The 26,232-nt window shown below is 38.4% G+C and overlaps 1 protein-coding gene across 1 annotated transcript in view; it reads right to left on the reverse strand.

Moving 5' to 3' along the window:
* Positions 1 to 26,232, reverse strand: part of CHM (CHM Rab escort protein) — a 53,752-nt gene that overhangs the window by 14,251 nt on the left and 13,269 nt on the right. Inside the window, exons 3-9 of the mRNA XM_086850859.1 lie at positions 23,410 to 23,482; positions 22,140 to 22,264; positions 18,011 to 18,458; positions 16,763 to 16,879; positions 15,999 to 16,119; positions 13,540 to 13,765; positions 3,493 to 3,570 (exon numbers count right to left, since the gene is read on the reverse strand). Of these exons, the coding sequence (XP_086706985.1) occupies positions 3,493 to 3,570; positions 13,540 to 13,765; positions 15,999 to 16,119; positions 16,763 to 16,879; positions 18,011 to 18,458; positions 22,140 to 22,264; positions 23,410 to 23,482 (1,188 nt within the window). The remainder of the gene's footprint in view (positions 1 to 3,492; positions 3,571 to 13,539; positions 13,766 to 15,998; positions 16,120 to 16,762; positions 16,880 to 18,010; positions 18,459 to 22,139; positions 22,265 to 23,409; positions 23,483 to 26,232) is intronic.

Here is a 26,232-nt window from a genome sequence, read left to right on the forward strand (position 1 = left end):
AGAGGTTTATAACTGTTAAACATGTTTTTGTAACACTGACCTCCCAGGCATCTGGCCCTTATATATATTCCTATTTTCAAATTCAACAGGTACCTTGACAAGAGTACAAGCACTGTTTAACATCTAACATTCTTCAGTTTCCAATCCTATCCAATGTGTGTTTCACTTGCAACTTTTAACAAGATTTTCCTAACTCTTAACCCCAGTGATTTCATCCTCGAGCTCTCATTTGAATACTTCAAATAAACAAGGAAGTCGAGCTGCTGCAGCTCATTTCTAATTATAACCTTTCTTATTGTTTATGAAACAATTTCCCCACCACCCCCCAAACATTATGGAAGGGGAAAGGTTGATTAAATGTCATGTTGCATCACTCAAAGCCAGCGAAAGCAATGACACATTTTACTTTCCTGCTAAGTGTTGTTTCCTTTCCTTTGTTCAGGAATAGCAGCAGGTCATATGTGTGATAAGATTTTAAACTGAGAGAGAGAGAGAGAGAGCTTTTAATTTCAGTCCCACTTTACTTCAAAGGGTGATGCTGAGAAAATTTCTTTCAAGTAGTGCTTCCACATGCAGCCAACACTCCTGCACTGACATTATCAGGTCTCTGTCATCTGATCTGTGTTGCGACAATGAATCACAGCGAACCCTCCATTGACCTTCTTTCAATGTGTCTGGATAAAAGGATGAAAATTAGAATCCATCTCCTTGCAGTGCCACGAGTTATAAATGTACTTTATAGGGCTCATTATCCAAACTAATGGACTAAGGGCGACATCCTTGAAATGGACTCAGCAGCACTGACAAAGCCAGTCTGCAGTATTTCAGCAGATATGTAAATTACTGGCTGTTTGCTCTGTCTTTTTATCACAGATGTATAAATGTCCATTTATCACATCTCTTCCATTTTAAGACAGAATTATGTAATTGGAAACATATGTGAAGTGTGATCAGTATAAAATGCCCACCATTATGATGAAATTTTACACGTACCTAGAAAAGTGACATACAATAAACAGAGAAAAATATCAAAATTATCATTCATGCATTCAATGTGCTTTCTTCCTCACCCTCAGAAATATGATGTGGTTTTTATTTTTTAACAGAGCATCACAGTTCTACCAAGAACTCAGGATGTTCTGCAAACTTATTAAAACAGCAGATCTGGTACAACACAAAAAAACAGGTATTTTTAAGTGTATTACTAAAACCTTAAAATAGGGATGTCTAGAATTTCTATTATTTCACTCTGTCTTGCCTGAATCTTATTTCCATAAACTATAAAAAGGACTATAAAAAAAGGATAAAAATAATTGTAGAGCTGGGTATGAAATCTACTGTTTGCTGTATATACAGGCATGGGTAGGAAAATGTGAAAAAGCAATGTTAGCCACATCCAGAAAAAAGTTGGAATAAACTTTGATGATATTTAGACACTTTTAATTAAACTCTAATCTAAATGTTTTAGGAGAAAGCCAAAGCTGTAGATAGAAGTATATATTTTCCTTCTGTGTATTAAATCAGGAATATTAAAAATAGAGAAAAAATCACTGCCTTCAGACATGGATGAAGCCTGGAGGGCTGTGCAAGGAGCTATAAACTGGTAATGACCACTGCACAACGCATTTCTGCAGTGCTGAGTGAGCCATTTGTAACCTGGGGAAGCTGCCTCTGCCAGCACACAGCCAGCTGCACTAACAACCAGATATGAATTTGCCTCTTACCAATTACTATTAATGGTCTGTTGACTCAAAAGCTCAGTAACTCATAAATAGCCTCATTAACAACTTGATAGCTGATTTTTATTAGGCAAAACACCGAATCCCAAAGTCAAGAGGAAATACAAGCTGGTGCAGGGAGGGAATACGCAGTGAGGAAGGAGATAACAGCAAGAACAGAACAGAAGATAAAGGAAATGGGTATCTTGGATGTGTTGTGCCTCTTCATATTTACTATCAGATAATGGCATTATTAAAAGCTCTTTGTTTTTGGAATAATCAAAGTCTTGTAAAATCTTCAGAAGTATTTCAATAATTCTGCTCCTCAAAAAAATTGGTCATTCTAAAATGGCACAAGTGAACCTCAAAAGCAGCCTAAAAAAAGACACTTGACACCCATGTTGAACCCTGTGGAGCTTATATTCAAAACATAAAAGCAGGTTAATGGAAAAGCAGCACTACAACACTCCTGGAACACATAAAACCTTATAAGGAAAACATTGATTTCAAAAGTCTTCAGGATGTGCAACAGAAGCTGGAAACTGGGGCAGCCAGTACCAGTTTCTGACTTTCAACCAGTACTGACCAGTTAAGATCTGAACAGAGTGGGATTTGGAAGGTGCTACCAACTGTAAGCTTTGTCCCTCTGCAAGAGCAATTTAAGTATTTAAAACTTATTGGAATATAAAGCTTCCTACAGTAAGAGTGCAAATATCAGTGTTAAGATAAATGACGGTTTCTGAAAGGTGCACAGTTTAATTTGCATATGAATCATGCATTTGGAACAACACACCTGATGAAACAAATTTACATCTCAAAGTCTACAACTGTGCAGTGAACTGCAGAATCTTCAGGAACTGGCAGAAAGCTAAAATCTGGACTTTATCCAATTTCAGGGAAAACAGCTACTGCTTGACCATGTCGTGACAAATGCAGCTACAAGGACTGTGCTCAAGGAATTGCAGAGCAACTGGGAAGTAAACACATCACCCCCTCATTTAACTACTCATTCTCCTAATAAATTGGTACTACATCATTTCTAAATTAACTTCCTAAATTTTCTACAAAGCATATTGAACTTTTCAATTATAGAAACTAAGCTCAAAGAGAGTCTTTTCTTTAAGACAGCCAAAGTCTGCAGTTAGACTAATATTTGATAAATTGTATATAACAGAAATATAACAATTTACAGAGGTGTGAAAAATGCCACAATGGAAAAAAAACTCTGGGTTGATTTTTCTTAGCTCAACTTCAAACCTGCCTACAGGCCTGATATTGTTGTAAAAGAATTTATTCTGGAATAAGAGGGCAGCATAGTTTATGACAACAATCTACCTAAAAACTCATTAAAGTCTTTTCTCTTGGAGTGACATGCATTATCAGCAAAGATTAATCTGATGAGTCTTTAGGTGAGCTCCATTTTTAAAAATGCAATAACAGAGGGCTTTGTTGTCATCTGATGAAAATCAATTAGAGTAGGTAAGGCCACAAGGAAAACTAACATCACTCATCACCAGCCCCCCGGCAGCTGAAATGATTTGTCTTCCAAGCTTGGGTGATCAGGAGCTGTAGTAATATCAGAGGGAAATTAATTTAGTTTCTATATTCTGGACCCACTTTCCTTGTTCTGGAGGACCTATACACAAATTACTTTTAATCAAGGTTGATGTGTTATTAATACCAAGGAGGATCTCGGAAGAATAATTTTTTTTTTAAATTGACTTAAGACATTTTTCACCTGTGTTTGGTGAATAAACAGAAGGTTCAGCCTTACCGTCCCGAGGCTCTGTCCAGCACCAGGCAGCGCACGGCGTGACGGAGGCAGTAGATCCCCCCAAACACAGCACACAGCCTGCAACACAGGAAACACAGGTTACTGCAGCACTGCCAACTGCAAACAGTGTCAGTGGGCAGCAAGGCACAGCACTGAGGTGCTGCTAACACTCATTTACTGACAGGATGGGCCCACCAAAGCAAGGTGTGGAACTGCTGGAGTCCAGAGGAGGCCACTGAGTTATCAGAGGGATGGAGCCAGGCTGGGAGAGCTGGAGGTGCCCACCTGGAGAAGAAAACGCTCCAGAGATACCTCAGATCCCCTTTCAGGGCCCAAAGGGGATCCAGGAGAGGTGGAGGGACTGGGGACAAGGGACACAGGGATAAGACAAGAGGAACAACCTTAAAATGAAGGAGGGTAGGTTTATATGGATATAGGGAAGATATCCCTCCCTGTGAGGTTGGGCAGGCCCTGGCACAGGGTGCCCAGAGAAGCTGTGGCTGCCCCAGCCCTGGAAGCGTCCAAGGACAGATTGGACAGGGCCTGAGAACAACCTGGGATGGTGGAAAGTGTCCCTGGCCATGGCAGGGTGGCACTGGACAAGCTTTAAGGTCCCTTCTAACGCAAGCCAGTCTCTGATTCTGTGATTTTGAAATGAAAGTATTTGATATCTCTTCACAGATGACGAACTTGGAAACTTTCAGTTTGCAACCCCGACTTCCAAAAATGGCATTTTTTTGTCATTCTAATGTCAGATGAGACAGTTCAAAGAGAGCCAGTCCCCCAATCCCTTCTGACTGCAGGGCTGATGCAGCCCAGCCAGTCCCACAGTGTCACCAAGCCCCTCTCTGCACTCCAGGACAGCAGCCCAAGGAGCTGTCAGCACCACCAAGTACCATGGGACACGCTGGAATACCCAGTTCCCTAAAAGCATCCCTGCTCCTCATGGAAAACCAGACATACATCCCAAGAATCTCAGCCTTGGCTGTTTGGAGACTGCTGATGACACAAAGGTTAAACATGCACTGAAGAATTCTTAGAGAACCTAGAGCTTTGGGTTCGTTATCTCTAATGCTGAGCTATCAGAATCTTTCAAACCAACTCAAAGGAGTTTCTGAGTTAGTTATATTTCATATCTTGCATATAAGATTTTCATATCTTACATGCATTTCATAACTTTGCATATATGAATAGTGCTATTGACTTAACTAGAACTGGATTCCTTACTTAAAAACATTAATTACAGTCTTCCTTTGACTTCAACCACTGCCAGGGGTTTTTGATATATGCACTTTATTTTTCTCGTGTGCTCTGAAAGAACTTTGCTGCTTGGCTGCACAAAAATGTGAATTACTTCTTTCCAAGAGTAACCTGCTATCCAGGGGAAGAGGGCATGACCTGTTTTCATAGGCCAGCAGAAAACTTCTCTTTTTAAATGAAAATGGAAAGGAATTTTGATTGTGTTGCCAAACAATCACAAATAGCCAAAACACCTATTAAAATAGCCTAGCATGAAAAATGACACAGTTAGGAAGAACTTGCCAAAATTATTTAAACACAGAAACTGAAATATTAAACTAAATGGCACCCCAATAATTTATGACAAAGTAAAATCATTGTGCTGGCATTACTTTCATACAATGGGCTATTCAAGATGATTTGACTGCATTTGAAGTACAAGGCAACTCTTTGATACCATTAACCCTAAATGACAGACATTTAAACTGATATTACTCTAATTAACTGGCGACTGCCTCCACCAATAATTCAAGTTTTGCTGAAAGATAGCAACAACACTGTACTCAGCTTCAACTTTGCCCCGGTGACATCAAATCATATTACAGCTAAATTAACAGTTGTGAAAGTTTTTGGCCTGGTAGCCCTCCATCATACACAGCCTTTAAATGCCATTTCAGTCCCCATCGAGGCAGAAATCAGCAGTTGCAATTTTTAATACAGCTGTGAAACAATAGGACATATTAAAAGCTGCATTTTTTGACAGCATATTCACAGTGATTTATGAGTTTGTATATAATTTGATTATTCTATTAATTTTACTGATTACTGATTCAGCTAATACAGTGAAGGTCACTTACAAAATAAATCTTCATTACATTTCACAGAAAGTAACTGCCTCCAACTAGTTGTTTTCTTTAATTAAACACTAATGTAACAAGAGAGAAAATAGGCTTCAGGGTTGCTGCATCTGTTGATACAAGAGGAGTTTACTGCTTTGATGTAATGCTCTGTGATATTAATTGAACAAAAATAGAATGTCTCTTCATTTGACATCTCGATTTCCAGTGCTGAGATACCACAAACACACTCAAATTACAGACTTAGCCTTAGTTCGCTCTGAAAGAATTCTTAAACTGTATCAAATAATTTTACACCAAAATCTAGATTTTTACTTCTAGCACATAATTTGTCTTCTGCTTTCTAAAATGCATGTCATGATTGCTTTAAAAATTGACTATTTTTTAACTGCTTTTTTTCTATAGTAAAAACTACTTTATTCTCTCCTTAAAGCTGAATACACCATGTACAGCACTGAAAGCTTTGGAGAAAGATCAAAGGAAAACATGGCGAGTGCTGAAATAATGAATTGTCCTCTTTCAATTTATTTTTACACACAGAGCAAGCTGTGACCTGATTCTTATGTTAAATTCTGTTTCCTGAAAGGCCCCTAGAACATCAGGCTTTCCTCCAATGTTGCTATGTTCTAAAAACATTAACAAGTGGAGTCCAGACAAATCAAATCAAATCAAATCAAATCGTTACAGCTACAAAAATTGATGGTTAGTTATTCTTCCCAACACAGGGTTCCCACACCAAACTCAAAACTCACTGTGTGCATCCACCTGGCTAACACCAAATGTCGTCATTCCCCCTTCCCCTCCCCAAAAAAGCACCAAAAAACTGATGAAGAAAATAATCACTGTCATCCTGAGCTTTTCTGGCATTTGGAGAGCTATGGGAAGAAAAATATGTGACATAAATGCTTAAGGAAGCAGATGAAGAGTCAAATATTTTGACTTCTTCCTGCAGGCTGTGTTCATTATTCCTGTGAAATTTAAAAAGGTCCTGTAAGATTAGAGAATCAGCCTATGGTCTAAATCCAATTAGCAACATGACAATTCTAAACCAGTCACAAAGTTCCTGCAGTTACCCACCAGCACTGAGCTCACTCACAGAGAGCATTTTGGGCCCGTAGCCCACAGTAAGATGATTTCTTTCCCCAGATCTCCCCTTCCTTCTGGAAAACCAGGCTGTAACTGGGAAATGCTGCAGGAAGAGGAGCTGGAATGGCAAAGCTGGGGTGGCAGGGGGAGAACAAAGACTCGGGCCCATTTCAGCCCCAGCAAATTTCTCATGGGGAGAGACCCAGCAGGCAGCAAAGGTTACAGGTCCAGGAAAAGCCACCAGGGATGAGAGAGCAGTTAGGAAAAAAGAAAGTAGCTCAGTCACACATCATGTTTTAGGAAGTTTCATATTTCACAGCTTTTCTAGGAATTTTAGAACCAAATTTAAAATTAACAAACTGCCCCTTTTGATTGTATGGAATTTAGACTGCATATATAGAAATATAGAAAATTATATAGAATTTAGCCTGCATATATTGAAATATACATTCACATCCTGTGAAACATTTTAGTAGTGAATACAGTATCTGCCAGTAAAACAAACAAGATGAAAACTGGTGTGCTTGGTTTTGTTTAGAGCACAAAGCTACTTATCACTGACCCTAAATGGACCCTCTGTGCACTTCTCTCCATAATTACAAAATAGGGGTAATTAAAGTCTGTTTCATCAGAGTCTGGCAAGGATTGATATTTATTGTTCATGGATTCTGAATGACCACACTGCACTGAAGTGCAACCATTTCAGGAGTTTTAACATTTGAGCTCCTATTATGTGATGTACAAGTTTTGGGATTTGGGAAGTCACTGCTGCCTTTTACAGATCCAAGATCCAATTCCACTTCATAAATTCAAATGTTATAAGATGATGCAATAAAAATCTTAATTCATCATATATTTCTATGTTCCTATACCTCAGCCTTGCTTTGTGCCAGTGTAGATTTCTTAGGATGTTTCTAAACCTGAGGAGATTCTGTTGACAAAAATAAGCCCATGTTTAATCTCTTTTAATTTCAACTGTTAGTAATTTATACAACTGCAGTACCAGCAGCTTATTGCTGATAAAAGTGCCATGCTACTAATGACTCTTGTCACAATATAAAAGTGCTATTTCTTAAAGTTAACCACATTATCAACCTATTTTTTTTCAAGGATATTGCAATATTTCTTAGTGAATCAAGGCTAAGAATCATTCTCTGGGATTCTAAACTCAAGAAACAGATGATTTATATTAAAGTTAGGTGAGAAATCATCAGGCAATGTGTTTAAGTGGCCTAGAAATTACAGTTAAAGCATTGTGGCAATTCTAAGAAATCGCCACAGAGCTGGAGAGGGATAGAAAGAAAAAGGAAATAGAAGAGTCCAGTTGTTTCTGTGCTGCTGTGAGGGCAGGGAAGTGCAGAGGCACTCCCAAGGCTCCTGTCTCAGGGAGGTGGAAGGATGGGAGCTGGCTCTAAACCCCATGGACCTTGCTGGAGAAGCAGCTGCTCCTCACCCAAGGTCATTCAGCTGCAATTACACAACAACTCTGCCCTCCCAGAGAAGCTGTGCAGTGCAGGACTGTAGGGCAAGGCACAAAATCCAGGCACTAGAACCAGTCACTAAACATTAGTTCATTTATAAAACCCATTTATGTGTTCTCTGCCTCCAGAAAAGACACAAAAAATCCAATTCTCTTAACCCTCAACGAAATTCAAGGGCTATTTTACTAATTCTGTCATGTTTAGGAAGCTACCTTTCTCTGTCTTCTGGTTTAATGAAAAAGGACTCTGCTGAATGCAACTTGCCTCCTCATCTCAGATCTGCCCCAGTAATAAACAATCACAGGTCTTCTGATAGTGCTGCAAATATTCATATCTGAGTCACAATTCTCAGGAAGACTTTGTAAGGCACAATCTGCACATCCCCACACAACCAGAGAGGAATTTCTTTGCTAAGGAACTGTTAAGAGGTAATACAAAATAATATATTAAGATACATCTCCCTCCTATTATCATTATTATCCTAATTATTAAACCCTGAAAAAGCATCTCACAATAGCATTTGTATTTTGTGCTTTTAGGTTCCAAATATGTTTTTAAAATGAACCAAGATGATTAAGAATGAGTAAGACAATGTAGGTCTGACCCCTCAATACAATTTCTTGACTGAAAACTTTTCTGTGCCTAGTTAGGGATGGGCAATCAATACACTTTGACAACATCCACATGATTCAGAGCATCCCATGTGATAGATTCTAATGGCTGAAGGCCTTCATGAGGTATAAACTCCTGCAGAACACAATTTCTAGTCAGAAATAGCAAGGAGCAGAACAGCTCTCATGTTTGCAAGTCATTTTTTAAACAAAGAATTCACACACACTCACTGAGAAGATAAAATCTAAAATGGGAAGGTATTCTCCAAGTTTCATCCACTTAATGCATTTCACAACAAAGGTTATTTCCAAATTAAAAGTCTTTTACTGTCAAATTCTGAGAAATATTGTGGGCAAGGACACAAAAGCATTCCATAGCTGTATTAACGACAAGGCTCACTGATCTGTGAATAACCTGAAAAAAATGAAGATTATTGAGTTACTTTACCAATCTATCCATCCATCACTAGTGAACAGGTCTCAGAATGATGGATTATCTCACTTCCCTCATGTTTATCCCAAGAAAGAGTTTCTCCTTAGAGGGAAAACAAACAACTGATCCTACAAACAATCCTGCTAACACTTTTTTGCCCATTTTGCATTCATCTGCCAACAAAGTGAGAAGAAATTTATCAAGATTGTCTTTAAAGGCCAAGCTACATTTGAAGTTCTGTTATTTTCCTGAAATGCAAGTGAAAACAATTAAGAGGAAAGCAGCACTGCAGCTCCTGGTACTATTCAGTATTTTAGTGCAACCCAAGGAATAGTGACAAGTTGTCAGTAATTCCAATTACATTTTGTGTTCAAAGAAATGGAATAATTGTAAGTGAAAAGAGATAGATAAATATAAAAAACAGGTATTTTGAAATTGAGGACTGAACTTATATCTCACTATGATTTTTTAATCACCTGTGATTGTTTCACATGTGCTGAGACTCAAATCTGTCACACCTGATTGTCACCAGGAATTAACATGGTTTGAATTTCTCATTAATATGCTAAATCATATAATTCACACACATCTTGCTAACATGCAAAGACAAGATATTCATGTAGATTTAGCTGAAAAATATGGTGTACCAAATTTTTCATAAATTATTGCAGTCAGATTTCCTGAACTCCAGTCTTGATTTCAGACCACTAAAACTTTCCTAGATTGTAACAGGGACATAACTGGGAATTTTAAAGGACCTGAGACTACCCCAGGAGCTCTGACATATGTAGCAGATAATAGTGCACATGTAAAGGTAAAACTGATTATTCATTTTTAAACATATACAGGAACCCTCTGAATCAATCACACTATCCATCTTACCTCAGCCTGGCCTCTTAATCTTCCTGTAAATATGGGCACTGAAAGAGATGGAACTGCCTTAATCAGATCTTTCCTCCATCACTAAATTACTGCTGTCACTGTCACGGAGACCAAAATTACAATTTCAGCCAGAATCTGTAGAACTATTACAAAGGGTGACACTGCCCACTGAGCACACAATGGGAAAGTTCAAAGTCTGTCTATAGGAAATGTGCACTGTTAACCAACTATCCATAAAAGTCAGGGAATCACCAATTCCTCTGGCAAAGCCCTGGATATTCCAGCACCTACTGCCACCCTGACATCTGTCAGGTTTTAGATAACTTAACAAAGACCCAACAGACACAGCGTGTCACCTGTAGGACCTTTGTGAGATGGCACAGCGGACAGTCACCAATTCCCTCTAAAAGTTCACATGGGAAAAAACTATTGCTTCTCAGAAAGTCAATTCCATTTGCATGTTCGTATCTGCATGAGTCCAGAGGAAAGAATCTGAAACCAAACTGAAGAGAAACTTTGCCTGCTCTGCCCCCAATTCAGTGTGTTCACAAAACAAACACAGTACCAGGTATAAAGGCTTATCTGGGTTTTCCTCAGGAATGAGATATTACTATATTCACTTTTACTTAACATCAGACTATTGCTACATCATCAGAAAGGGAGAGTCAGAACAGCTTTGTACAAGGAAGCAAAGGAAGCTGTAAAGGACCAGTAAAGTTTTGCTGCTTGTCAGCTCAGGAGAGCAGGAGGTTTCCAATGACCTTCCTTGTTCCACGACTCCAATTTATGGAGACAGAAACCTCACATCTGTACCTCACCATATTGGGATGTACATTACAGTGATATAAAAGTTTAATTTTCTCTCCTAAACCATCCCTGCTTAAACCAATAAAGAACGAAGAGCGCTTCTGCTCACTCGAGTGTCGTCAGCAGTTCTAAAAGGTTGTAGTGTTTATGCAGGATTCATTTGGGATGCAAGGATGTGACTTACAAATGTCTTTGACTCATTCCCATCAATATGCATGTGTGCCATTTATAACAGTAGCCTTGATGAGAACACACAGTGTAACTGGCTGCAAGAAACGCTTAAGAGGTTTACATTAAAGCAGAATATAGAACAGTGGTTAGAAATCACAGGCCAGGTGACACCTTCCTCTGATAAGCTGGTGATAAAAGCTGTAGGCTGTGATCTATAGGCTCTGGCGTTGACTCTTTACTCCAAAGCCCCAGCAGAATTCCTCGGATACTGCCCACAATCCTGAGGGCAGTACACCTTTAAAAATTGTGATTAATCTCAAAAATTATGATGGTTGCCTCCTACATTGTTCACTTAAAAACAAAAGACAATTGTTTTTTTAAGTTTTGTATTAGAATGTTTGTAATTCAAACCTTTTGAAAGTATAATTACTTTTTGGTTTTACAGACTAATTTGCTTCAACTATTAAAATACCTTCTTTGTTGTAGAACTTCCGCATTTTAGCAAAAAAACCGTAAAATGCAGCAACCAGTGATCTTAAATAGAAAGTTTGGGCCATCTGAAGAAGTCCTGTCATCACAGAATGATTTTCTGATAAGAATATCTATAATACTTCTAGACACATCTACTGCTAACTCTTGAAATATATTGCTGTTACAGATCAGAAAACTGCATGTGCTGGTTATTAAATAAAAAAAATTAAGCCGAAGGGATTTCGAGAATGCAAGAAAAATTACATGGATAAGAATCTACAGGAGAAAGAAAGCAAACAAAATTTTAATTTTAATTATTGCATTTACTTTTTTCCCCAGGTATTTGAAGCCAAGGAAGGCTGAACTGCCAAAATTGTACTACTTCAATGGCTCTGGTAATATCCTGATTTATTCATCTGCTGGTCACATACAGATACCTGGCCTCACACGAAGTCCTACAAAGACACAAAGACATCCATAAAATCCAGAGACACAAGTTCTGTTGCATGACTGTATCCCAAGTAGTTACCTAACCCCAACTCTTGTTCACAAATTGTTCAATCACCTAATTACACAGGTCTGCACTTCTTTAAATCACCATATAAATACAGCTTAAGGCAACTGACAAAAGATGGTAGCAAATAACATTTCTATTCAACGGAGCACAATTATTCCAGAATGTTTCTATCAACATATAACTGCATCCATCCTACACACAGACAAGCAGGCTCAAGCTGCTAAGGCCATTCTTCTGGCAGCAATTTAAGTACAGCTCTGGAGAAGAGAAACAGAATCTCTCACAGAGACAAACAGGAAGACAATACCCAACAACATGTTGTAAACCACTATTTCATAGTAGCACACATGTAAAAAGCAGAACTTGTCCACCACCAAACAAAGCAGGTAAGAGCCTGCACTATTTAAAGGACCGATTTACAAATATATCACTCAGACAAACTGGCCTCACCAGGCAAAACTGCTTTTTTTAAACAGAGCTAATGTTTACTTCAGACCTACAGGTTACCACATTAAACCCACATTGAGCAGATGGAAAGGCTGCTTGCCAGCAAAAGCAAAGATGAAAAAAATCCCTCAGCCTTTTAAAAGGCAGTTGAACTGTTGGAAACAACTGAAATTAAAACCGCCCACCCTCTGCACACGGATCCCTGATGGTCCCCAAAAGCACGGAGCACCAGCTCTGTGCCAGAACCACAGGCCCAGGGACACCTCAGGAGCCAGGGCAAGGACTGCACTGTCACTGCCACAGCTCAAGGGGCTGAAGTGGATCATGGTTTATCCTGCAACCCACTGGGCTTTTTTGTTTTACTTGCTTTCTAAGGCTCAAGGAGTGGAGAACATATGGCTGCTGTTTGGGATGTCAGAATGAGGCAGTGACTTGGTGAAACAGGGCTGCACAGGACCTCCTCTGCTGTTCAGTTCATAGGAGTTGGAACATTGTAGTCTTGAGAGAGCTACAAAATGATGCCAAGAGCATAATACGGGATTTCACATCAACTGCCCTGTCTGCATAAAAGCCTGTGATGTAGAAAGGTTTGTTCTAAATCAAACTGTGAACCAGACACGTGACGCCATTCTCCTCTTTCAGAACAATCCACTTCATCATTAAATATCTACATGTGAATGGCAGATGCATTCTCAGCATTAATTAGTAACACCAATTGACAACATGGATCTTCTGTAGATTCAGGAAGACACACACACGAACTTTTTCAACCTACCAAATGCACAGTCATCCTTTTGGACAGATTGCACGGAGTCTCCTTCTGTCAGATTCAAAACGGGTAGCTATGCATGGGTTAAATTATGGCTTTCTCATTTCCTAACACTTATTACTTAAGTTACAGGCAGCCACCACAGCCAGCAGCTACTACAAGCTGCATTTGTAATACAATGAAAAATGTTGCAAAGTATTATCCTAGTGAATGATACCTCTTACATCACCCAAGGGTTTCCTTTTGGGAATATATGTCTGGGTAAGTGAGGCTTACCTGCAGAAGCACTGTGGGATCTCTCCTTGCCCATACAGAGGGAACAAGAACGGGGTGTTGCCATAGCGGCCAAGGCACTGCAGGAATTTTTTTGTTGCCTGAAGACCTTCCAGAGTGCTGCTCTCAGTCTCTGACACCATTGCAATGGAGTGAAGGATGAAGTGCTGCAAGCTGGGGGTCAGCTTCCGTGTCTGCAGGAACTGAGCAAACGTGCTGCTCTCGTAGTCTGAAGGAAAAGAACGTGAGGCACTGAGCACATGTAACACCTGCACTGTCTCCTGTGCTTCAGCTCAAACAAGTGCTTTTGGATTTCACTAAACTAAAGCAAGTGACTTTTTCAACAAACATCTTGCTGAAAATGGATCATCCAAGACAATGAAACTTAGAAAAGCTACTCCCAGAAAGTGAGTTTTCTCAGAAGACAGAAATATCGCTCCATTAAAATGTTTCAAAATATCACAAACCCACTTAATGGGTCTCCAATGGCATCACTTTTTCATCCTGTTAGACTTGATCTAACTCCGTTTCCCAATCCTGAGACAAAAGTGAGAAACTGTGGACAAAAATCCATTCAAGTGCCTTGGGACGCTGCTTCCTGTAAATTACCCAGAATATTACCCCAAATGACACCCACTGCAGAACAGGACTGCTGCACCCACACTGCCAGGGCTAGACTGGATATTTATCCTTACAGAAGCCTCTCACACAGTGCCACAATCCAGAGATGAGAAGGTGAAGTATTTATTTCAATTTGATGACTTGCTGGCAACAAACAAATGTGGATGAGACAGAGAGCAGAAAGGGACCACTCTACCTTCCCTTTAAAATAATATTATTGCTGGCACATTTTGAAATTCAAAGAAACACAAGTCTTCTGGGAGACGTTGGCATTGATACATCTCTGAAAAACTTATCTTCATAACTGAAACATTTTTCTCCAGGAAAATTGTATTTAAGGAATAGTATACTTCCATACTAGTCAGAAATCTGCTCTTATTTCAGTCCTGGATAAATTTCTAATTAATTTAGAAACACTTCCATCCATGCAGAGACCAGTATTACAAAGCTATATATTCTGTTCAAGATTCAATCACTGCTTTATTACAAATGTATCTTACTGCTCTTTGTACAGCCAAGCAAAAAGTCGTAAAATGACAGGTTTTTTTTGTTTTATCATTCTAAAAAAATTCTCAAGTTTTCCTCACTTTGAACTTCTTATATAATTCCATATTTTATAGAGAGAAAAGCTTTTAAAAAAATTCTTCACGCTCATGAACTCTTCCTATTAAAAGTCTGCCTTCCCACGAATGCAATGATCTCATCAAGAGCAATTTTAAATTTCTGAAGTTTTTACATTAGCCTAATCTGACTCAAAATATTCTCAATTACTTCTCAGGCTATTTTAAAATGCAGGAACAAAATCTTTTAAAACTGTCTCTGGAAGTAAAATAAATCTCATGTTATTTAGGTATATGAATCAATGGATTCATTTAAAATTGATGTGGCATCTCCTTCTTTTACTTAATAAATTTTCTAAATACCACCAATATCCTCACTCTGAACACCTCCATTTCTTCCAGCAGCAGCAAACTGAGATCACCTGTAATCAATAAACCACTTCAGCCTAATGAGTCTTTCCCCCTTCAGGATTTTCTGGAGTTCATTACAGACTCCTTTTCTTAATCTTACCAGATCATGATACTGACTATTTTTCTCTTGCATATGTTGAATAATTTTCTCGGATGTTTGTACTCCTCTTTCCTCACAATTTCCTTCTGACAGATTTTTTGCTCTTTGCCTTAGTTTACTTTTAGACTCCCAAGAACTGAGGACATCATTTCATTCTTTGTACCCTGAGGAGCACAAGCCCAAAGTACCTTCCTCCTGTTAAGCTCATTTCCCTCTTTGACCTGACGCTCATTATTCTTTGCACATTATAGCTCAAATCTATTCTGATTTCCTCTCATCTAAATAAGCCAACAGTTGATAAAAGCACTTTGAACTTGCCCTCTACAACTACAGAGCATTAAATTACATTTACTTTCATAGTTAAAAAATTCTATTTTCTCCATCGGATTTTGTGGTAACGCATTGTAAAGATTTATGTAGTATCCAAAAAAACAGACAGAAAATTCAGATACATCACATTATTTTAAAAAATACCTGGGGGAGGGGAGGAAACACTTAAAAATGACAAAAAGCATTGTGCAACCTTGCTGTAATATATAATTTTGCTGTTAAAGAAAAATATAAATAATAAATGATGTGGGAACTAGAAGAGCAAGTGCTTAAGTAGAAGAATTTAACACTAAAGTGAAAAGGTCACAAAAAGGTCAAAGCATACTTTAAAAATTAATCTGTAAAAATAAACCACGTGAAAACATAGGAGAGCTCTCAGACTTGTGCCTCCCTGAAGGAAGTGGTAGGAAGGGAGTGGGTCTTGTTCAGTGAGACACTACCTTGGTATTCCTCGGGGTGCTCCTCATAGTCCAAACAGAATGTCAGAAATTTCATGAGCATTCTCTTCTCCACCATGGTGAGCTGTCTGCTGTTGAAGACATCTGCTCTAGAACAAGGCACCTGCAAAATATTTTTTAATAATTTCTGACACTTTCCACACTGAATCTAACAGCATCAAGCAACAACAGTCTGATTAAACAACAAATACTTCAAATTAGTGTTTTCAATTATAGTTATTTTCTTATATATTTCTTTCCCCTATTTTCTACTGTAACTAAAGTTACCAATTTTCCACAATAAGAATATTCAAAAATCTTTTCCAGCCTCTTCCTCTTTTTATTTCCCTTTAATTTCACTTGCATCTCTGACTACAGAGGTAGTCACTAGAGTTTGTATGAACTGTGCCATTATCACAGTGACTTCTCTTGTACATCACATAAAGACAACTCAAGTCTATGTTAGAATCTTAAAACCTAAAATCTGTTAATCTTCAATAACTGCCAGTCAATTATGGCCTAAACATTTAGCCTGAGGTAAAGATTTATGTCAATATACTGGACTGCACAACCTTATTTTAGTTTGCTTTGACTTTAATATTTATATATAACACATACAGACATCTTTTCTTGAAGAAATTAAATTAGAATCATAATTAAGGAAAAAGCACCGGCTTTGTATCACTAAGTTCTCAAAAAGCCAATTTGAAGCTTATTGACTTTAAGAAGAAGAGATGAAACACATGCAGCACGTTATTTTCTGGTACCTGTTCCACTTTCCCTTCTCGGAAGGCGAGAACTCGCGTGGCGTTTTTGAACTCAGCGTATCTGCTCACGTTGGACTTAATGAGGAGGTCAATTAACAGGCCCCGGGAATAAAGCAACTGCACAGGAAGGAGAAAGGATGTGGTGGATGAAGAGGATCAGTGAAGTACCCAACAAAATCCTCACTGGCTGCTCCCTAAACCCCCTGAACCAAGAGTAACCTTTTCCACAGGTAAATTCCTTAACTCCCAATCTAAGGTTTAATCATATATAATTCAATCATCTTTCTATAAGCTTCAAATACATGATGAAATACAGAAAGGCCAGAAATGTAACTGTGAACTGAAAATGTCTGTATTGACAAGTCTCGTGGTCCTGAGGAAGAGACTTGGCAAGATCACCCAGGAATTTTTTGGATAAAGGTTTCCTGGGATGCTGACGAGGACGCCACAAGGAAGCCGATGTTCCCGTGCCAGGGAAACCCCACCACACTCCTGGCCTTGCTCTGCTGACCACTCTTGTGTCTGAATTCTGGGATTTGCTGCAATTTACATCATGTCCCACAGAGGGTCAGCCAGACTATAAAAGGGATAAAAAATACCATTATCTACTTAACCACCATCCACTGGTGGTGACTGAATGATGATTGAACGCCCACTGGAAGGATCTTGGTGTTCAAGATGTCATTGAGAGGATATTTAGAAACGGAATTCACATTTGGAACATGAAGTTTGCAATAATGCATTTTGTAGTGTCTTCACAAAGAACTGAATGGATTATTGAAGGGAGTTTCTTTTTTAAGTTTTCAGAGATTTGAAAAATCTTTTTAGGCACAATACGAAAAGTGAAGTATTCAACTTTGAAAAAACACCCCTGTGCTGCAAAACACATTTTTTATCTTCCTAAAAAGATAAAAAATCTGCATGCAGATGGTTCTTTCTTGTTTAAAAATTTAACTTTTAATGGTACTATTTAAAAAGAGAGGCTTTGCTGATACCAAGTGCTATATTTCATGAAATTTACTTTTATGGCAGTATTTCTAAGCTGTGTTTTTTGATCTCTTTGCTTATAAAACACTGAAGGACACATATTTAATAGCTCATATTTGTTTTAGGGATAACAAGTCTTACTTCTCAAGAGTGGCTATTTTGCCTCGAAGGTGCTGTCTCAACATGAAGGGTTTTAAAACAAATGTCAGCATTTTAAGCAAAGTAAATGTCCTTATACAAAAAGAGTCAATTAGTTCCTACCTTAGAAACTAAATCAATATTAAACCTTCTGCCTTCTCTGACAATTTGGGAATAGGTGATTTTCTTTGGTTCTTGGGCAGCACTTTCAGAGGGTGCAGCTTCCGTCTCTGCCGGTTCCGGAGCGGATTCTCCTGAAGCCGTGCTGGGAGCAGTTCCACTGCCAGGGGCCGCTCCTGCCCCGTCCCCTGGAGCTGTCTCAGTGCTCGGGGCCTGCTCTGGCTCTGGGGTCAGTGGCTCCTCTCCGGGGTTCTCCACTGCTGGATTCTCTTCCTCTGACCCTGGAGAAAGCCCCTCTGCTGCTGGACTCTCCTCTGATCCCAGAGAAATCCCCTCCACTGCTGGACTCTCCTTCTCCGACCCTGGAGAAACCCCCTGGGCAGCAGGGGCTCCAAACACAGGCAGCTTTGGCAGTGCACCAGCTTCTTCAACACCTTCAGCTGAATCCTGACTGATTAAAAACACAGAGGGGAAAAAGAGGGGGGAAAAGTCGTTTTGAAGAGTCTTAAAAACTTGTTTGAAGTTTTGAGTCGGTGCCAGAACAGAAACCTCAATCATTTCTAGGAAAAGCATTAGAATTTCTTTATCCTGGCCCATTCAGGTGTTCTGCCCACTAACAAACTCTGCTTCTTTGGCTGCACAGCTGTAATTCAAGAGGACTATTTTTATTGAGGAGAAAAATTACCAACAAAAATTTGAGTTTTTACTTTACATATACTCAAAAATAGAAGGATCCCAAAATGAAAATCCAGGCCCTCATGGTGAAACAATACACAACTATATAAACAACAGAAATGCAGTATTTTGAAATAAAAGCAGTAACTTGATTAGGTGCTCCCCATGGATTAAAAACCATGAAATTGAAATGCAATTATGCATTAAGGTCATTAAGCTGAGATACTGTCCTGAAGAAAACAGACAAGCTTTACACAGCCGCGCTCCTCTGCAGCCACAATCCCAGCAGGGCCACTGAGAACCAGACCACTTTGACCCAAAGCTTAAATAAAACTTTCAAATTCCTTTTTCAACGCTGCCCTTGCATTCTCATTAGTTGTTCAAGCAGCAATGCTGTTATGCAAGTGCTCCAAATCCATGCACGGGGGCTGAAGGCAGTCACAAGAGGGACATTCCCACACAAAATTTACTCTCCACAGTTCATTTCTGTTCCACAACATTTCTTTAAAATTCCCTTTATAAAGCAGCACTTCACTTTTAATCTCATCTACTTGTTTTATGTTAAACTTCAGTGACACCTCCCTTAGAAAGCAGGACTTTTGAACTTGGTTTAGTTTACACTACCAGCTGAGATGAATCAAATCAGTGTCATTGTAAGTGAAAGGAGTTCAGCAATAATTCCAAACTATCTTTTTATCTTTATACCACAAGCCATTAATGCACTGAATAAACAATTTAATCTTGGCTGAAAACTAATGAACTATGATTTTAAAGGTGACCTGCAAACACTGACTATTAACAGGATGGTTAAAATTCCCAGAACAGCAAGGAATTACTCAGCATCGATACCAAAATGCTCCCTCACACACCTGCTCCCTTACAGATGGAAGCAGAGGCAGGATTTCTGTTCAAAAAGGAACAAAAACCTCAAATCCTTTAAAAATTGCTCCTCATTTATGAACCCATGGAGCTCACATGGACACATGAAAAGTTTGGAAGCAATCTCCCAGCTTGGGCACAGTCACCAGGAAGCACTTAACTCATGACTGGGCTAAAATATTGCCCTGGGAAATACAGGAACTGCTACAAGGAAGCACTAATGAGAGAAGGCTGTTTCTATACATTAATTATGTCTTTTTGCTTCAGATTGCCAGCATTAAGTAACTATAAAATATCAAAGAAAGATAAGTCCTTTGTCAAATGTTTTTTGAAAAAGTAATCTCTGCTACAAATAAAAATGAAAGTCAGTAAAATTTTGGGGTTCTATCTGGATTTTGGGGATTTTTTTAGGATTCTGGAACATGGTGTTTGTGAAAACTGCAAAAGCTCTTGCCAGTAATTCAGTAATTAAGAATGAGTCTTTTATTTAACTCATCCTAAACCTTTATAACACAAAATTTCAGAATAAGGTTTTCCTTCTACCTTCTCTAAATCTCAATGAACAGTTAATCTCATTTTACACATGCTTGATTATTACTTTTTTTAATCAAAATGAACTTGGATTCATAATACACTGTGTTTTTCTATATCACTCTGAAAAGCAGTGTAACAGAAATATTTACATATTTTAAATCTCCATTCACTTCCCATTAAAGAACAGGTAAATCTCCATGATTTGCAGCTCCACACTTTTTATAATGAGAGCCTAAAAGCTCTATATAATCTAAATTCATGACATCCTTCCTATAGGACCAAATATCCCTGAATAATGTAAGAACTGTCTATAAAAATGACTCAAATTGAACTTCTGTACAGACAATTCTTCTCCTAATTCAGAAAAAAATAATACATCTGCAGACAAATTGTTGTGTAAATTTAGAATATTATCTTCCACCATTCATCAATTAATGGTACTAACAAAGGAATATCTTAAAATGAATGTGTCTTATTAATGCCTTGTAACAGCAACCCCTTCAGATAGGTCAAATGAAAAATTGCCAACCAGCTGGTTAATTTATTCAGCACAGGTGTTCACTATTTATTTTTCAGCCATTTGCCTTTTTTCAATCCAGCTTGTTGTAGACACAGTATTCTTTCCCTTTGATGGATGCACTTTGTTCTAAGGCCATTCATTTCAGATTTGCACTGTGTATATTATACTGCTACCCAGCTGTTTATTCTTTCAAAATAAATGTTTAATGGTTACTTCATAGGAGTTACAAAAGTTAAGCAAAAACAACAGAATCTAGGCAGAACACGTAAATTGTCAGAAACACAGTAATTGACTCTCTCAGAAAGTTTGAAGTTCTTTTGGAGAACTTTTTCTTTGCCAGGTTTATTAATCTTATCCTTGTTCCTTGGGTGGATTGGGGGATTTTTTTTGGTGATGACCAAGACAGACAGCACTGTACTAAACTGCTAAATTGAATGCTTAAAAGCATGATTTTACCCAAGTATAATGTCACTTCTAAGTGTGAAATCTCAGTGCTACAGGACTCATTTGGGAGCCAGCTATCAGTCAAAAATCATACACTAAGTTAAAAGACTATGAAACCTTTCCATCTAATTTTCATTCTGAACAATATTTATTATGACAACAGGATGACAATTACAATCTCCAAGTGCTGTTGGTTTAAAATAAACATTACATTTTATCTTAAATCCAGTCAAGCACCGTTACTGTGCAGTACTGAACCCTGGAAGAGTCTCAGTGTGTGACCTTCAGATTGTATTTATGCAATTCACATATTTTTTCCCCTATTTATGATGCTTACAGAAAAAAGAAGCTGTATTTCTCTATGAGTATGTGTCAGAATTTCATTTAGCTACCTAAGGGTTCATTTAGCTAATCTCTAAGGGATTCGAGGTTAAACTTACATAACTACCTCAGAGTATTTCCTCTCAGGAACTCTGGAGAGTGCTCAGTTCAGTGCAAAACCCAGAAGATAAAAATAATAATAAAAAAATAAATAAATACACAGTTCAGTTAGTTAAATTTATTACATATAAAAAGGACAAAGTGCAATATTACTTTACCATTTTAGCACAAGGAAGTATGTCATAATTACAGTATTCTGTCTGTGCTCCAGTTCTTTTGTATGTGGCTGATTTTGCATGCATTTAGGGGTTTAATTTTTGACCAAGAACAGCAGCTTTTAGGCAAATTAAGAATGGAAAAAGTGAATTGATCTCAGTGCACAACTGCCTACTACTACTAAAATCTAAACACAACACTTCTGTTTTCTACTCAGAAGGAAATCACAGACTCACAAAGTTGGCCAACAAATTACGCTGGCACCCAGAGAGGTGGAAGGATCATTTAGGAAGGATCAGGTTGTTTTAGTGAAGTGATGTCAACAAAGCACAAGGACAGGAGCAACATTTCAGAAGCCAGGGTTACTTTTTGGGACAATGTGCAATATGGCAGCGTGGTGAAACCCTTAAAACCAAAAGCACAACATGATCCTTTACCCCTGGGCATACAAAATTGTTCATGAATTTCTAGATTTCTACTTACTCTCCAAAACAGAAATCTTCAACATGTTGAATAGTTTTATCCTTGCTGCTAAGAGGAATTGCTTCTTCATCCTCAAGGATCAGTTTTCTCCAGTCGTCACATTCATCACCGAAATCTGTCTTTTGCTTAAAAGAACAAGTATAAAATTACATATTGTACTGTGCAAGCTGTTCTTTAACTATAAATCTCTGTAGACACAAATAATACATAGCCCCTAATAATATAAGAAAAAAACCTCCTCTTACCTGTCTTAATTTTTTTTTCTATTTCTATTTTTTGAGTTAAAACAGTTAGAGCTGGTTACTTTATTACACCATGCCAACATTTGTACTACAGCATTGGCTCTAGTAATCTGAAATATAGTGTTAAATAAAGTACAGGCTTTAGTAGAGAGTTGAATGTAACTTGGAATACAACCTCCTATAAGACAGGTTTGCCACAGCAAGGGTAGTTCCAGATTCTGTGAAAAAACTCTCAGAATGGAGAACACATGGGAAAACATGGTGATCTGGGGGATTGTATTAATCTGTGCACACAGGAATCCCTAAATCATACAACAGAACTCAAAGAATATGAAGCTCTGGCACTGAACAAGTGCCCTGATTATGCCAGGAGGCAGCACAGTGTAAAGAACAGGCGTGAGACTGAGCTGAGAAACTTCCATCTTCTACGGCCCAACAGGCTCCAAGCATTTCCGTAAATAACAGAGCAGCCATTTGCTAATCCAGCCCAAGTGCTCCATCTCCTGAATAAATATCCTCCCTGGAAGGCTTCTAGTGGACTGCCATGAATCAGATAAACTTTGGTCATTGAAAAATACACTATCAGCATTCATCTTTTTGTCCTGGTTACAGGACATTTCAATGGAAGGATCCAGCACCCACTTTTCTCCCTCTAAAGAAGAATCACCTGAATACAAACAAAAACAAAAGGGCTGAAATGTCACAGAGTGGAAAATAATTAAAGGGGAAATTGAAAAGATCAGATTATCATAAAGGAACTGAAACAATGGTGTAGTTGATTCTCTTTAAACTCAAGAACCCAGAAGTGTGGCCTCAATCAGACTGACAAGGCAGGCACATCAGAGCCTCAGCCTGCCAGGCCAGATGGGTGAGGCTCAACCAGTAAAGCTGGGAACTACAAACCTCTTTGATCTGTCAAATTACCAAAGAGCAAAAGCAGGGAGGTAATTTGTCTTGTAATAAATCATGCAAACAACAGGGATTCAATGTTAAGGAAGCCTAAAAAAAGCAATTTGGGAATTTTTTACCTGATTTTCTTTAATCCAGGACAATAATCCTGAAAAACTAAAGCTGGCCCAATTTCCACCATAGTAATTTCTCCTGTAAAGAACAAAAGAAAACTTGTTGGACAGGTAAAACAGCTTTCCCAGATTTAAAGAAAAAGCAATCCAGTCTGATACATTCAAAACATTTTACATGGCAAGATTCTTCAGATGCAGAATAGATAAAAATTAGTATTTTGCAATACTTAATCAAATGCAAAATTTCCATTTTACTCCTTTGTATGCATCTCTGACCAAACACACTGTAGTCCAAAATCAAATTATTTGGGGGGGTAAAAGGATATTGCTGAGAACAACACAGGGGATGGTGTGAAGAAAAGGAAAATAGAGATAATACTGCTTTTTGGCCAAGACTGGCTCTCTTATGCATTATGTCACATACTGGAAAGTGCAGTTTATTGTTTTTCTACTGCTTACACAACATATTATGCCTATTACAGACTGTGAAGGTGCTTTGGCAAAACACTTATTGAACTGCATGTACTGCAGGTGGAGCCAAAGGAACTGATTTGTACAAAGTGATCATCCCTCCCTGAGCACTTCCCAGTTTCTATTTACCACCTTTTTGCTTGAAAAGATATTTACTGCTTTTAAATCACAAAAAAATTAATGGTTCTGCTGTTAAATAAAGTCTCTTCTCTCTCTTTAAAATTTCTCTACCAGTATTTCTCTAAACATATGTTGGATTAGTTGGCTTTTGTGATCATGCATAGCATATCTTAAATACTTAACAAGTCTGAGAATAAAAATAATAGAGCAACTACATTTTAAAACATCACCAGTTCTTGCAAAATAAAAGTTATTACAGGATTTAACTCTGTTTTCTGGCAGTGTGTACTGGCACTTCAGAAGCCTCAAAGATACCAAAAATACCCTCCTGAATAGATAGTTATTGCATACACTAAAAAAACTAATAAAAAAAAATGTAAGGAGGAAGATAGGGTTTGAATTTTAAAGAATAAAATGAAGGCTGTTAAATCAATCTTATCATAACCTCCTCCACTTTTAAATTGTAGAGATCAGTGTGATAACAGGGAAAAGCTAAATTCAGGTTAGATTCTCCTGACTAGATTTACGATGGGATGCTTTTGACAGGGCTTATCTGCACTGACAAAGACTTCATTAAGAGTGTCAGCCCCGCTCCAGCACCAGAGGCTGCTGCTCTGGACCATGGTGCTTACTTAGCATATGAAGGACAGATGTCTGCTGAGCAGTGCCTAATTGCTCCTGACTACAAACTGACCTAAAAAAGTCTTTCAGCTCCTGCAAGGCAATAGTGAAGAACATAAATAGGACATCTTTTGCAAAGACAACAAAATCCAGCATTCACTGAATAAAGGTGGCTCCACCAGTGGATTGTGGTGTTCCAGGCCCTGAGCTGGGGGGACTGAGCCCACAGCCTGCAGTGCGGTGATGGAGCAGCACAGCTCCATCTGCAGATGGTTTCCAAACAGGAACTCCAATCCTCCCTAACAGGAGCTCATCCTTACTTCTGACATGAGACTGACATGGTGAGCTCCAGAACTTCTGCTGTTTGGTATCACACAGAACACAAAGCAATGAGGATTAAATCTGAAATGCCCAATTCTGTGAGATTTCAATCTGTAAAAGACACTGACAGTTGCATGTGATGGTACTTCCAGCTTTGTTTAAGGTGTCAATGGTGCAGGGTAATTTCTTCATTTCTCTTCAGATTCTAGAAAATAAAAAGTTCAGTATCCATGTATTATCTGTCATTCCTGGGATTTCCAAAAACCGTGGCCATAAAGATTTATTTTTAAGGAAACCTGCTGCTCTGGTCGCAAGTTTCTTGAATACGGAGTACAATATACAGCTGTTGGAGCAATGCCATGATCACCAAAATCCCAGAAAACGCCTGCCTAAATTTTGGAGTGGGTTTTTTGAATCTACGCCAATATTAAATCATGTATATTTAGACTATTTAAAGTTAGAATTTTCAGTAAGAGAAAACATTATTTTCCCAGAAAGTTACAAAAGTTTATTTGTGAGTGTCAGACATCTTTCATCTGAACATTCCTCTGTTCATCAGCTTGATTTTCCTTTGGAATTGTTTTACCCAGTGTTGAGGCAGCCCAGTGTGTTCAACAAAGCACTGCATGACCCTGCTGTGGAGCTCCATCCATTCTGAGGAGGTGGCACAGCCTTTCTCCAAAGGAAAATGAACCACAGCTGTCCCTCCTCTCCTCTGGTGTCTGAGCACCCTTCCCAAGTTGGGTAATGCCACCTCAAATATTCATCTTCTCCTCAAGTAGCAACTTCCAGATTTTTTTTTTAATCCTGGAATTTTAATTAGTTTCCCTGCCCTACATGATGAATCAGGATTGCTTAATTTTCTCATCTGAAAACACTACAGAAGGAAGACAGAGCAGACATGATTACTGACATAATGAGCAAAGTTTATAGCAAGTCTTGGAGAGGAATTCTGAGAAGAGCTGACTAATGGTTTTACAATTAGGACTCCTTTGTAACCAAATATTTTTGTTGTAATTGCCCTGAAGATGAACTGAGGAATTCCTTTAAGTAATGGTCAAGATCAAAGCCTAATTAAAGCTAAAATATTGTCCCAAAATCTCAAGGCCTAAGCTCCCCTCTTCTCTTGCTATATTAGCAAACTACAAAGATGGATATTCTCTCCCTTTTTTAGAGTTATAATCCAATTATTCCCTAACTAAGAACAGGAAGCATTCTGAAGGTGCAACAGCAGAGGTGGAAAATACTTTTTCTACCAAGTTAGAGCACAGATGTTCTCCTTCCCTACCACACATT

The sequence above is a fragment of the Cyanistes caeruleus genome, chromosome 14, assembly GCF_971803275.1.
Source record: "Cyanistes caeruleus chromosome 14, bCyaCae1.hap1.1, whole genome shotgun sequence".
NCBI classification, from domain to species: domain Eukaryota; kingdom Metazoa; phylum Chordata; class Aves; order Passeriformes; family Paridae; genus Cyanistes; species Cyanistes caeruleus.